This window comes from Ranitomeya imitator, chromosome 2, assembly GCF_032444005.1.
Source record: "Ranitomeya imitator isolate aRanImi1 chromosome 2, aRanImi1.pri, whole genome shotgun sequence".
NCBI classification, from domain to species: domain Eukaryota; kingdom Metazoa; phylum Chordata; class Amphibia; order Anura; family Dendrobatidae; genus Ranitomeya; species Ranitomeya imitator.
Window position 1 is genome coordinate 166,420,420 of NC_091283.1, and position 14,484 is coordinate 166,434,903.

The 14,484-nt window shown below is 45.7% G+C and overlaps 1 protein-coding gene across 1 annotated transcript in view; it reads right to left on the minus strand.

Annotated features, from left to right (window-relative positions):
* Positions 1-13,231, minus strand: part of LOC138662324 (properdin-like) — a 53,421-nt gene extending 40,190 nt beyond the window's left edge. The window contains exons 1-3 of the mRNA XM_069747819.1: positions 13,010-13,231; positions 9,232-9,382; positions 8,464-8,621 (exon numbers count right to left, since the gene is read on the minus strand). Of these exons, the coding sequence (XP_069603920.1) occupies positions 8,464-8,621; positions 9,232-9,382; positions 13,010-13,064 (364 nt within the window). The 5' untranslated portion in view covers positions 13,065-13,231. The remainder of the gene's footprint in view (positions 1-8,463; positions 8,622-9,231; positions 9,383-13,009) is intronic.
* Between the last annotated feature and the right edge of the window lie 1,253 nt (positions 13,232-14,484).

The following is a 14,484-nucleotide window of genomic DNA, read 5'->3' on the forward strand; positions in this document are numbered from 1 at the left end:
TAATAGTCCTATAAATAGAGTAAACATAAACACTGAACAACCACACACAGCCTTAGATTGCACAAATACATGTGCTTCTCACTAAAGCACTTCATGCTTCCCTCTGCCGACAAGCTTTTTGGAGATGGAAATTGCATTCTCCAGCAGGACTTGGCACCTGTCCACACTGCCAAAAGTACCAATACCTGGTTTACAAACAACAGTATCACTGTGCTTGACTGGCAGCAAACTCGCCTGACCTTAACCCCATAGAGAATCTACGGGGTATTGTCAGGAGGAAGATGAGACACCAGACCCAACAATGCAGACGAGCTGAAGGCTGATATCAAAGCAACCTGGGCTTCTATAACACCTCAGCAGCGTCACAGGCTGATCGCCTCCATGCCACGTTGCATTGATGCAGTAATTGATGCAAAACGAGCCTGACCAAGTATCTTGTGTGTAACACCTGCACTGGAACTGTCAGGGTAGCTACTGGCATACTGGGACTTACAGACACTAAGAAGAGCTTTGCAGCTGCTGTTAGGGGCCTACAGACATTAGCAGATTTTCCCCTGAGCTGCAGTGGACTACCATTCCCAGGGACCCTTGTTTCAGTCAGATGACACTGCCTGGATTGGATGAGGAGGGACTTGGAGGGAGGAGCTGGGCAGAAAGTGAAAGCAAAAGGTCAGAGAAAGAAGCGCTGTGGATTTGCATCCCTCTATGCTGCAGTGTTGCTGTCCCCTCGGATATACCCACACTGCTGGAGAGAGCGCGGCTTGTTTTTACCCTCTGAAGCAAGTTACATCAAGAACTTGGAGAGTTCTGCCGGCACTCCCACCGTATAAAGGACTGAATCCGGCCACCCCCAGCTGGTGTCCAGAGACCCATCCGACCGTTGGAGACGTGCAGTGAGTGCCCTTCTGAGACTTGTGGTTCTACCAGCACTATTTACAGTGAGTACCCTACAGCCCAGACTATTGCCATTAGTATTCATCTAAGTGCACCAACTGTTCTAATTTGCGCGCCAACATCCGCGGCAACTGGGCCCCAACGTTTGGACTGAGTTAAACCAGAAGAGACAAAAATACCCTGCTACGTTATACTTGCAGGGTTGAAGTAGAATTAGAGTGTGATGTATATATGACTTTGACAGAGCACAGTTACTTGTATTGCATGTTATTGCAATCTCATTTATGCTGCATAGCAATAAACCTGTTAAAAACTGTTTTACTCCTGATCCCTGTGAGTGTGTACTGAGTGTGGCAGGGGCTTCCCGAGTCAGCCCCTGGCAGAAGATAATAGTCCTTCTGCAGTCCCAGAGAGAGAGCTCCAATCAAGATTCGGGTGGAGGCACTGCGCCCTGGAGAGGTGAGACTCCCATAACACCCAGTGTACCGTGGTAGCCCTAAAGGGGTGTTACATGTGCATTTACTGAACATACATTTCAGTAGGCCAACATTTCAGATTTTAAAATCACTTTTCAAGCTGGTGTTATATAGTATTCTAATTTACTGAGATAATGACTTTTGGGTTTTCATTGGCTGTAAGCCATAATCATCAACATTAACAGAAATAAACAAGTAACATAGTAACATAGTTAGTAAGGCCGAAAAAAGACATTTGTCCATCCAGTTCAGCCTATATTCCATCATAATAAATCCCCAGATCTACGTCCTTCTACAGAACCTAATAATTGTATGATACAATATTGTTCTGCTCCAGGAAGACATCCAGGCCTCTCTTGAACCCCTCGACTGAGTTCGCCATCACCACCTCCTCAGGCAAGCAATTCCAGATTCTCACTGCCCTAACAGTAAAGAATCCTCTTCTATGTTGGTGGAAAAACCTTCTCTCCTCCAGACGCAAAGAATGCCCCCTTGTGCCCGTCACCTTCCTTGGTATAAACAGATCCTCAGCGAGATATTTGTATTGTCCCCTTATATACTTATACATGGTTATTAGATCGCCCCTCAGTCGTCTTTTTTCTAGACTAAATAATCCTAATTTCGCTAATCTATCTGGGTATTGTAGTTCTCCCATCCCCTTTATTAATTTTGTTGCCCTCCTTTGTACTCTCTCTAGTTCCATTATATCCTTCCTGAGCACCGGTGCCCAAAACTGGACACAGTACTCCATGTGCGGTCTAACTAGGGATTTGTACAGAGGCAGTATAATGCTCTCATCATGTGTATCCAGACCTCTTTTAATGCACCCCATGATCCTGTTTGCCTTGGCAGCTGCTGCCTGGCACTGGCTGCTCCAGGTAAGTTTATCATTAACTAGGATCCCCAAGTCCTTCTCCCTGTCAGATTTACCCAGTGGTTTCCCGTTCAGTGTGTAATGGTGATATTGATTCCCTCTTCCCATGTGTATAGCCTTACATTTATCATTGTTAAACCTCATCTGCCACCTTTCAGCCCAAGTTTCCAACTTATCCAGATCCATCTGTAGCAGAATACTATCTTCTCTTGTATTAACTGCTTTACATAGTTTTGTATCATCTGCAAATATCGATATTTTACTGTGTAAACCTTCTACCAGATCATTAATGAATATGTTGAAGAGAACAGGTCCCAATACTGACCCCTGCGGTACCCCACTGGTCACAGCGACCCAGTTAGAGACTATACCATTTATAACCACCCTCTGCTTTCTATCACTAAGCCAGTTACTAACCCATTTACACACATTTTCCCCCAGACCAAGCATTCTCATTTTGTGTACCAACCTCTTGTGCGGCACGGTATCAAACGCTTTGGAAAGATCGAGATATACCACGTCCAATGACTCACCGTGGTCCAGTCTATAGCTTACCTCTTCATAAAAACTGATTAGATTGGTTTGACAGGAGCGATTTCTCATAAACCCATGCTGATATGGAGTTAAACAGTTATTCTCATTGAGATAATCCAGAATAACATCCCTCAGAAACCCTTCAAATATTTTACCAACAATAGAGGTTAGACTTACTGGCCTATAATTTCCAGGTTCACTTTTAGAGCCCTTTTTGAATATTGGCACCACATTTGCTATGCGCCAGTCCTGCGGAACAGACCCTGTCGCTATAGAGTCACTAAAAATAAGAAATAATGGTTTATCTATTACATTACTTAGTTCTCTTAGTACTCGTGGGTGTATGCCATCCGGACCCGGAGATTTATCTATTTTAATCTTATTTAGCCGGTTTCGCACCTCTTCTTGGGTTAGATTGGTGACCCTTAATATAGGGTTTTCATTGTTTCTTGGGATTTCACCTAGCATTTCATTTTCCACCGTGAATACCGTGGAGAAGAAGGTGTTTAATATGTTAGCTTTTTCCTCGTCATCTACAACCATTCTTTCCTCACTATTTTTTAAGGGGCCTACATTTTCAGTTTTTATTCTTTTACTATTGATATAGTTGAAGAACAGTTTGGGATTAGTTTTACTCTCCTTAGCAATGTGCTTCTCTGTTTCCTTTTTGGCAGCTTTAATTAGTTTTTTAGATAAAGTATTTTTCTCCCTATAGTTTTTTAGAGCTTCAATGGTGCCATCCTGCTTTAGTAGTGCAAATGCTTTCTTTTTACTGTTAATTGCCTGTCTTACTTCTTTGTTTAGCCACATTGGGTTTTTCCTATTTCTAGTCCTTTTATTCCCACAAGGTATAAACCGCTTACACTGCCTATTTAGGATGTTCTTAAACATTTCCCATTTATTATCTGTATTCTCATTTCTGAGGATATTGTCCCAGTCTACCAGATTAAGGGCATCTCTAAGCTGTTCAAACTTTGCCTTCCTAAAGTTCAATGTTTTTGTGACTCCCTGACAAGTCCCCCTAGTGAAAGACAGGTGAAACTGCACAATATTGTGGTCGCTATTTCCTAAATGCCCAACCACCTGCAGATTTGTTATTCTGTCAGGTCTATTAGATAGTATTAGGTCTAAAAGTGCTGCTCCTCTGGTTGGATTTTGCACCAATTGTGAAAGATAATTTTTCTTGGTTATTAGCAGAAACCTGTTGCCTTTATGGGTTTCACAGGTTTCTGTTTCCCAGTTAATATCCGGGTAGTTAAAGTCCCCCATAACCAGGACCTCATTATGGGTTGCAGCTTCATCTATCTGCTTTAGAAGTAGACTTTCCATGCTTTCTGTTATATTTGGGGGTTTGTAACAGACCCCAATGAGAATTTTGTTACCATTTTTCCCTCCATGAATTTCAACCCATATGGACTCGACATCCTCATTCCCTTCGCTAATATCCTCCCTTAAAGTGGACTTTAGACAAGACTTTACATAGAGACAAACCCCTCCTCCTCTCCGATTTTTACGATCCTTTCTAAACAGACTGTAACCCTGTAAGTTAACTGCCCAGTCATAGCTTTCATCTAACCATGTCTCGGTTATTCCCACTATGTCAAAGTTACCTGTAGATATTTCTGCTTCTAGTTCTTCCATCTTGTTTGTCAGGCTTCTGGCGTTTGCGAGCATGCAGTTTAGAGGATTTTGTTTTGTTCCAATCTCCTCACTGTGGATTGTTTTAGAAATGTTCTTACCTCCCTTCTGAGTATGTTTTCCTGGGTCGTCTTTGTTCGAGTCTAATGTTTGTCTTCCCGTCCCCTCTTCTTCTAGTTTAACGCCCTCCTGATGAGTGTAGCGAGTCTTCTGGCGAATGTGTGTTTCCCAGGTTTGTTGAGGTGTAGTCCGTCTCTGGCGAGGAGTCCATCATACCAGTAATTCACACCGTGGTCCAGGAATCCAAATCCTTGTTGTCTGCACCATCGTCTTAGCCAGTTGTTTGCATCAAGGATCCTGTTCCATCTCCTGGTGCCATGCCCGTCTACTGGAAGGATAGAAGAAAAAACTACCTGTGCATCCAGTTCCTTTACTTTCTTCCCCAACTCTTCAAAGTCCTTGCAGATTGTCGGTAGGTCCTTCCTTGCCGTGTCATTGGTGCCAACATGTATCAGAAGAAATGGGTGGACGTCCTTGGAGCTGAAGAGCTTTGGTATCCTATCGGTCACATCCTTGATCATCGCACCTGGAAGGCAGCATACTTCTCTTGCAGTTATATCCGGTCTGCAGATGGCTGCTTCGGTGCCTCTCAGTAGTGAGTCTCCCACCACCACCACTCTTCGTTGCTTCTTGGCTGTACTTTTTGCTGTCACTTGTTGCTGTGTGCCCTTTTCTTTTTTGCTTGCTGGTATTGCTTCATTCTTAGGTGTGCCATCTTCATCCTCTACAAAGATTTGATATCGGTTCTTCAGTTGTGTGGTTGGTGATTTCTCCATGGTCTTCTTGCTTCTTTTGGTCACATGCTTCCACTCATCTGCTTTTGGAGGTTCTCTGACACTTTTTGCACCTTCTGTGACCAGTAGAGATGCTTCTGTTCTGTCTAGAAAGTCTTCATTCTCTTTGATGAGTTTCAAAGTTGCTATTCTTTCTTCCAGACCCCGCACCTTTTCTTTTAAAAGGGCCACTAGTCTACACTTCTGACAGGTGAAATTGGATTCTTCTTCTGGTCGATCTGTGAACATGTAGCACATGCTGCAGCTCACCATGTAGGTTGTCACATCTGCCATGTTGCTCCTAGTGAAATAGATCACTCTGTGAAGTGTCAAGTGTCAAGTGTCAAGTGAAATAGATCACTCTGTTTGTAATGACTCTATATAATATATGAGTTTCACTTTTTGTATTGAAGAACTGAAATAAATTTTTTTTGATGCTATTCTAATTTAGTGAGATACACTTGTATATGTGATTGTGTAAAAAAAAAAAAACGCTTTATGATGAAAGGCCACAGACGCTCTTAGGAAAAAAAATCCAAAATTTGAACGTGCAGGTGACCAGGGGTGGGACTTGTCCTGTGTACTCAGGCCATGGCCTCGGCTCTTGCACTGTGTAGTTTTCATTGATTTGTTTGCCCAAATCATACAACAAATATTGAAAACTGACAAAACCCAACTCCTGCTTCCAGTAAAATTCGGCTTCCTCAGAAGAGTGGCCAAGGCCAAAGAAAACTTTCTGCTTCTCCGGAATGTTTTCAATTTTTTCTTAAAAGGACTGTACCTCTTTAAATTTGCCCTCTACTGGCCACAATCTGTAGATCAGGGGTGGGGAACCTCCGGTCCGTGGGCCGCATAAGGCCTGTGGTGGTTTTCATGCGGCCCACGGGAAGGTCCCCAGAGTCCGCAATGTCCGGGCGGCAGCCGCATTCTGCCGGCCTTTTAACTCCAAGTGCACGGAACACAGCGTTCATCACAGAACGCTGCCTGCCCTGCACATGGCCATGGCCAGCGCCAAATGCTCACCCATCCTACTGTCTCGGATGAGGAGCTGCTGCAGCCAGAAAGTCCAAAGTGATCTCTCTGCTGGCAGCTCTGCAGGTGATCTGTGTCCTTCAGCTAATCTATGTGTCCACTGTGATCTCTGTGCCCCCCCGCTATGTGCCACAATATGATCTCTTTGCTCCCCCAATTATAAGCCTCCTGTGATCTCTGTGCCCCCCCTGCTATGTGCCCCAATATGATCTTTTTGCTCCCCCAACTATAAGACCCCTGTGATCTCTGTGCCTCCCAGCTATATGTTCCCATGTCATCTCTGTGCCCCTCCTGTGATCCCTGTATCCCCCAGCTATGTGCTCCCTGTGATCTCTGTGCACCCCGCTATGTGTCCCAATATGATCTCTTTGCTCCCCCAACTATAAGCCCCCTGTGATTTCTGTGGCCCCCAGCTATCTGCCCCCATGTCATCGCTGTACCCCTCCTCCTACGATCCCTGTACCCCCCAGCTATGTGCCCCCTGTGATCTCTGTGCCCCCCTGCTATGTGCCCCAATATGATCTTTTTGCTCCACAACTATAAGACCCCTGTGATCTTTGTTCCTCCCAGCTATGTGCTCCCATGTCATCTCTGTGCCCCCCAGCTATGTGCTCCCTGTGATCTCTGTGCACCCTGCTATGTGCCCCAATATGATCTCTTTGCTCCCCCAACTATAAGCCCCCTGTGATTTCTGTGCCTCCCAGCTGTGTTCCCCCATGTCATCTCTGTGCCCCTCCTGTGATCCCTGTCACCCAACTATGTGCCCTGTGATTTATGTGCCCATCAGTGATCTCTATTCCCCCTGTGATCTCTCTGCCCCCCGCAGCTATATGCCCCTGTGATTTCTGTGCCCTCCAGCTATATGCCCCCTGTGATCTCTGTGCCCTCCAGCTATGTGCCCCCCCTGTGATCTCTGTTCTCCCTGTGATCTCTCTGCACCTCCAGCTATATGCCCTCTGTGATCTGTGCCTTCCCAGCTATGTACCCCCCTGCAATCTCTGTTCCCCCTGTGATTCATGTGCCCTCCAGCTATGTGCATCCCTGTGATCTATGTGGCTCCCAGCTTTGTGCCCCCTGTTATCTATGTGCTTCCTGTGATCTGTGTGCTCCCCTGCTAGGGGGCTAGAAAAAGAGGGGGCTAGAAAAAGATTAAGAAAGGTAGTGGAGCTGAGCAGACGTGAGTGTCTGCAGCTCCTGACAGACAGAAGAGAGAAGTGAGAAGGAGAAGCAGGAGGAAACTCCCAGAAGGACAGAAGGGGTCCTAGGGGCATGGAACTCCTTCTTAGCACATTTTACTGCTTCTCCATCCTCTCTCTATTTGACTAAGGCCTGTTTCACATTAGCATTTTGAGGAGCTGCAGAGGGCTGCGGAATTCCTCCGTGAAGCCCCACCCTTGGCCGCACCTCTGCCGCTAGCGCCGCCTACTTCTGCATGCGGCCTGCATACCTATCTTTAACATTAGGTACGCTGTATGCGGATGCTTCCGCATGCGTCGTTTTGACGATGCGGTGACCAGCGTAGGACGCAGCTGGTAGCAATTTCGTTTTTTCTCCGCACTGTCAAAATGACGCATGTGGAAGCATCCGCATACAGCCGCACGACCTGCGTACCTAATGTTAAAGATAGGTATGCAGGCCGCATGTAGGCGGCATGCAGAAGTAGGCGGAGCTAGCGGCGGATGTGCGGACGAGGGCAGTGCTTCACGGAGGAAGTCCGCAGCCCTCTGCAGCTTCTCAAAACGCTAGTGTGAAACTAGCCTTACTTTCCCTCCTAATTAGCTCCTCCCCTACTCTACCTACCCCACCCACTCCTCCAACACCCTATCCAGCTTGAGATGAGACCTTCCTCCCTTAGGGAACGTCCAGGTGCCCAGACTGAACTGATATGTGTTGGGTGCGAGTGTTAGAGTCCTGGATGGTGTCCACTCATTACCTGAGAGTGGGGCACAACACCTATGGGTGAGATGCAGTACCTCTGTGGCGACTGAACCCTCAGGGGCCCACACAATCCCAATACGAACCCCAGCACCCGATGTAACAGAACTTACAAGGAAAGCAGTCACTATATAGAGCTGTACCAATACCGACCCCAACATCCGGTGTAATAGAACTTACAGGGACAGCAGTCACATTCTAGAGATTTACCTATACCAACCCCAGCATCCACTGTAATAGAACTTACGGGGACAGCAATCTTGGAGGCTACAGGAACGAACTTCCAGGCTTTCTCCTTTTAGACAGTCGCCTTCTCCTATGCAAACCCTCTGCCGCTGCTGAACGCCTTCCATACATGAGACCGTGCACGGCGTCCAGTTGCTCCACTGGGACCACTCAGCTGGGCTGTATAGGAAAGGATCAGTGTGAGAGTGGCATGGACCAGCAGGGACTAAAGAAGTCACATTGGGCCTTCTGGTACAAGATGGCTTCATTGCTACATGAATACTGTATCTCCTCTAAGACCATTTCCTTCTTTGAGGTCTGGATGGACTGGGGTAAATTTGGTCACTATGCCTGTCCAGAAAGATAGCAAGGTTTACGTAAATTCCAACAAAATGTAAGGGTTCCCTTTTGGCTTTGGGTGGTCATCGGAGCAGGACTTCATTGTCCTTATTTTACCGTCTGAGACCCTGGGCCTCCTGCTATGGGCCAGTCCTTGTTTCTGCATGAAAAAAAATTGGTGGGACACTCCCATTAACTAGATAAATAAAAAAAATAAAAAAACATTAACTAGACAAGAATGGAGCAAGGGGCAGTCCCAGCACAATATATTCATAGCTAAAGCAAACTCCTGAAATTTGGTTTCCTGCTACCGAAAAATAGTGCATTATGGGAGCTCAGAGTCAGAGTCATAGAGAGTAAATCACATGTCTGACTACAGGTGGGAGCTAAACTGCAGTCTGTTTCCAAGGGCAACCGGGAGAATGATGACAGCAGCAGACATCTTTCTTACCGGCAGCCCACACACGAGGATGAGCCATGCAGCTTGTAGCCATATTTGATGTTAAGGCAGCAGTCGATATCGGACACTCCTTCCCCCAGGTAGTCCTCACACTCACCAGTCTGCTCGTTCACCTCTGCGAAGCAATGAACATTGGGGGTGTCTGAGGAATAAAAAAGCGGAGGCCAAGATTTAGTTGGGTCAGCCAAGAAGAACCTGGTCGTATACTCTCTAAATGTGATCAAATGCCTCATCATGCCAGCCAAGATTCCCCATTATAATGTACCAGCCACTGATGACTCAATATAATATACCAGCCACAGATACCCCTTTATAGTATACCAAGCACAGATGCCCCAATATAATATGCCAGACACAGGTACCCCATTATAATATACCAGTCATGGATGTCCGATTATAATGTACCAGTCACAGATACCTCATTATAATATACCAACCACAGATGCCCCAGTATGATATACCAGCCAGAGATGCCCCATTATAATGTAGCAGCTACTGATGACTCAATATAATATACCAGCCACAGATACACAGATACCACTTTATAGTATACCAAGCACAGATGCCCCAATATAATATGCCAGACACAGATGCCCCAATATAATATACCAGTCACAGATGCCCCATCATATACCAACCACAGATACCCCATCATAATATACCAGCCACAGATGCCCCATCATAATATACCATCATATCTCCTCCTTTGGCATTAAAGACCTTGCCCTATCTTGGATCTCCTCATCCCTTTCCAACCGCACATTCAGCGTCTCCCACTCCCATACTACCTCCTCATCCCACCCTCTCTCTGTTGGAGTCCCCCAAGGCTTTGTCCTAGGACCCTTACTCTTAATCTATACACGTGGCCTGGGACTACTCATAAAGTCCCATGGATTCCAGTACCGATTCCAGTACCACCTTTATGCTGATGACACTCAGATCTACCTTTCTGGCCCAGACGTCACCTCTCTGCTGTCCAGAATCCCGTGAGTGTCAATCAGCCATATCCTCCTTCATCTCCTCCCGCTTCCTCAAACTCAATGTGGACAAATCTGAACTCATCATCTTTCCTCCATCTCATAGATCTTCCTTAACTGACCTATCTATCACAAGTAATGACATCACGCTTTCCTCCGTGCCGGAAATCCGCTGCCTCGGAGTAACCCTTGACTTTGCCCTCTCCTTCAAACCGCACATCCAAGCTCTTTCCACCTCCTGTCGTCTATAGCTCAAAAATATCTGCAGAATCTGTCCTTTCCTCAACCCTCAATCTACTAAAATGCTTGTGCATGCCCTCATCATCTCCCGCCTCGACTACTGCAACATCCTTTTCTGTGGCCTCCCTGCTAACACCCTTGCACCTCTCCAGTTCATTCTTAACGCTGCTGCCTCTGCCCGACTAATTAATCTCTCTCCTCGCTACTCCTCCGCTTCCCCCCTCTGCAAATCTCTTCACTGGCTCCCATTCCCTCATTGTATCCAATTACTAATACTAACCTACAAAGCCATCCATAACCTGTCTCCTCCATATATCTCTGAACTAATCTCCCGATATCTTCCCTCACGTAATCTCTGGTCCTCCCAAGACCTCCTTCTCTCCTCCACGCTTATTCGCTCCTCACCCAACTGCCTCCAAGACTTCTCCCGAATATCCCCCATCCTCTGGAATTCTTTGCCCCAACATGTCCGACTATCAACAACATTCAGATCCTTCAGACGGAACCTTAAAACCCACCTCTTCAGGAAAACCTACAGCCTGCACTGACCCCACTGCCTCCTCACCACTACCGGAGCTACCGCCTCACCAACACCGGAGCTACTGCAACCCTCAACCTACTGTCTCCTTCCCCATAATCCTGTAGAATGTAAACCCGCAAGGGCAGGGTCCTTGCCCCTCTGTATCAGTCTGTCATTGTTAGTTTGTTTACTGTAAGTGATATCTGTAATTTGTATGTAAACCCTTCTCAAGTACAGCACCCTGGGGACTGCATTAACCCCTGATAACCTGAAAGGAAAAAAGTTTTAATCTGAGGGAAACCAGATCTGCCACAGATCCAAACATGGATCGTGACATCATTATAATATACCAGCCACAGATGCCCCATCATAATATACCAGTCATAGATGCCACATTTTACTATACCAGCCACAGACAACCCTATATAATATACCAGCCTCAGATGCCCCCTTATAGTATCCCAGGCACAGATCCTGCACCCTCTATAACACGTCGGCTATACTATGCTCCATCATTGTCTTATGAAGATATGCCAATAGCCCCATCTATGCCGCCATAACAATGTGCCAATTACTGAGCTTCCACAAGGGCCAGATGGCTCTGCATCATAATAACGTGCCCAGGGCATAGTACCAGAGGTAAGCTGTTCTATGGTGGAGGAATCGGTTGCTGCCATTTTGTGCCCAGTGTCCCTGCTATGATTTGTTATTATTGATGTTGGGTGTGGTGTTTTTGCACGATATGGTGCTGCATGGTTAGTCTGTCGCATTAAATTGCTATCATCATGACGGGAGGGAGATGGCATCGAGTGATACAAGGCACATGAAGGCAGGGGAGCGCTGCCATACTGGCACTGACCCTGTGACACATAGCAGGGACGTGTGCCGACTAGCCGGCTGGTACAGCCCGGACAGCTGGTGGCCACAGACTTCTTTTTTATATGGCTTAAAGTTGGAAACTGCGAGTTAGAACCTATGCGATTATGAGGGCCATAAGCAGGTGCTGCTGAGATTCTACTCTGGGCTGGGAAAATTAGTTTGTTTAAGCATACTTCCAAGCTCTTATGGAGGCTATCATAGAGAAAAATTAAAATAAAGACATCTTCACAGATGGGACATATCACCCTTACATACATATGGGATTAATTATAACTAGGGAAGTGAGAAACAGATGACACTTCAATCTCCATAGAAGTAGGACCTCACATTGAACATATGGGAGTAATTATAACTGAGGAACTGACAAGCAGTTGACATTTTAACCTCCATTGTAGTTGGGCCTTCTGCAGTGACCAGGTGATTACAGTAAAGATCTCCTCTGGGAGCCAGACACTAAATCACGGATTCATTTTTTCAGAGGCGGAGAAGTACATTTCCAAGTCAAGAGCTTCCTCTGTTCAAAGGGCATGTCTAAGACACTTTAGAGCCAGTGGTCAGTGATGAATATTGGGGTTTGCATGGATCTTATATTTATGGGAGATATATTTTCAGTGTCCTACTAAAGGAGCAAACATAACACATTCACTCACATCACTGTAAGGCCATTGTAACCCCTCAAGCCTTAGATGCTCTCCATAAGCAATGGAATACCCATAAATGACAACTACCAAGCCCCATGTGCCAACCCCTGATCCCCCAACAATCACCAGCTATTGTCATCATAACAATGTGCTAACCATAGGTGTCTCCTAAGAGCCAGATGCAAATACTTCATATCAACCAGATAAAGATGGCCAGTAATGAAGTGTCATACAAAGATTTCCCCATAACAATGTGCCTACCTCAGATGCCCCATAACAATGTATCAGCGACAGACATAAATGCCTCCATAGGTGCCAGATGCAAATGCCCCATAGCTGTGTGCTCATGACAATGCGGTGGCCACAAATGCCCAGTAGTGATGTTATTACCAGGGCCTTGTGGGTTTGCTTTGAAAATGACTCAGATCCATCACCAGCAAAATGATTGAAAAACAAAAATGGACATCGGCACAATGTCCTCTGGGACCAGGGCGATGGCCGGGGTTACTGACCTGCAGCAGTCTGAAGGATGGATGTGGAGAGTAGTAGTAGCAGCAGAGAGACCATGATGCTTCTGGTTGACTCCAGCTAAGTGTTAGCATGTCCTGCCTGTCTGCCCTGTATATAGCTTATACCAGTGGTGCAATGTCTATGTTGTCACAGCCGCTGGCCCCGGCTTATGAAGGCTTTGGCTCACCTCCACCCCTGCCCTCTTGTCCTCAGTGCTCAGTGCTGTTTAGGAGAATTAGAGCCCAGTCTATGTTGTAATACAGCAAACAGGGAAGTGCTAAAAAAAACCAGAGTGTTGTGTAAGCTGGCACGGGAGGGTCACCACCGGGTGGTAACAGGTACACGAATGCAACTGCACAGACAATGAAGATACAGCCTTACTTCACAAACAACTATTTATTTAACACTTTAGATATGTAGGAACGGTGTCAAGGGAAACAGTAAACAATGACAGTACAGTAAAATATGGCACAATCAGAAACAGTAATACAATTATGTATATATGCACACTGTTCTTTATGTTTGGACTTGGCCCACTCGGCTTGGATCTCCCAGATCTGGTCTCTCAGTTCTTCACTTGCATCTGACTTCTTGGGTCAGCTCTTCACTCTCATCTGGTCTCTCATAACGACGGCTGTAAGCCAGCTCGCTGTACTGCACGTTTGTCCTGCCACAGGTTTGGATGCCAACTCCTACACTTCGCTGCCCTCCTGTCCTTTTATAATTACTAACTGTGCCACAGCTATCACCTGACCTAGTGTCTTCTACAATCTTTTCCCTGAGGGAACATGCACTTCACTTTTTGGTTCCTAATAATGCAATTCTTTCTGCTTTGACTTTCTCTATCATCTTTGGTCAGCAGATGGTGATATTTACTTGCTGTGTGCGTCTCTTCACTCTTTCATCCCCTTACACAGTCATCTGCAGTAATGGCAGCGGGAAACCGAGAATGTAAAACTCTGGTCCAAGAGAAAACCAAGAACATGTGATCCTCCAGCTTGTGTCTGAAATGCTCCAATACTATCTCACCAAGGCCCATATACTATAACAATGATGTCCATATGCTATATCACTAATGCTCATATGCTGTACCACTAATGCCCACATACTATACCACTAATGTCCATGTACTATACTGCCAATACGCATATACTATACCATCAATTCCCAAATATTATACCACCAATGCCCAGATACTATACCAGTAATGTCCATACACTGTACTACCAATGCCCACATACAGTGGGGCAAAAAAGTATTTAGTCAGTCAGCAATAGTGCAAGTTCCACCACTTAAAAAGATGAGAGGCGTCTGTAATTTACATCATAGGTAGACCTCAACTATGGGAGACAAACTGAGAAAAAAAAATCCAGAAAATCACATTGTCTGTTTTTTTATCATTTTATTTGCATATTATGGTGGAAAATAAGTATTTGGTCAGAAACAAAATTTCATCTCAATACTTTGTAATATATCC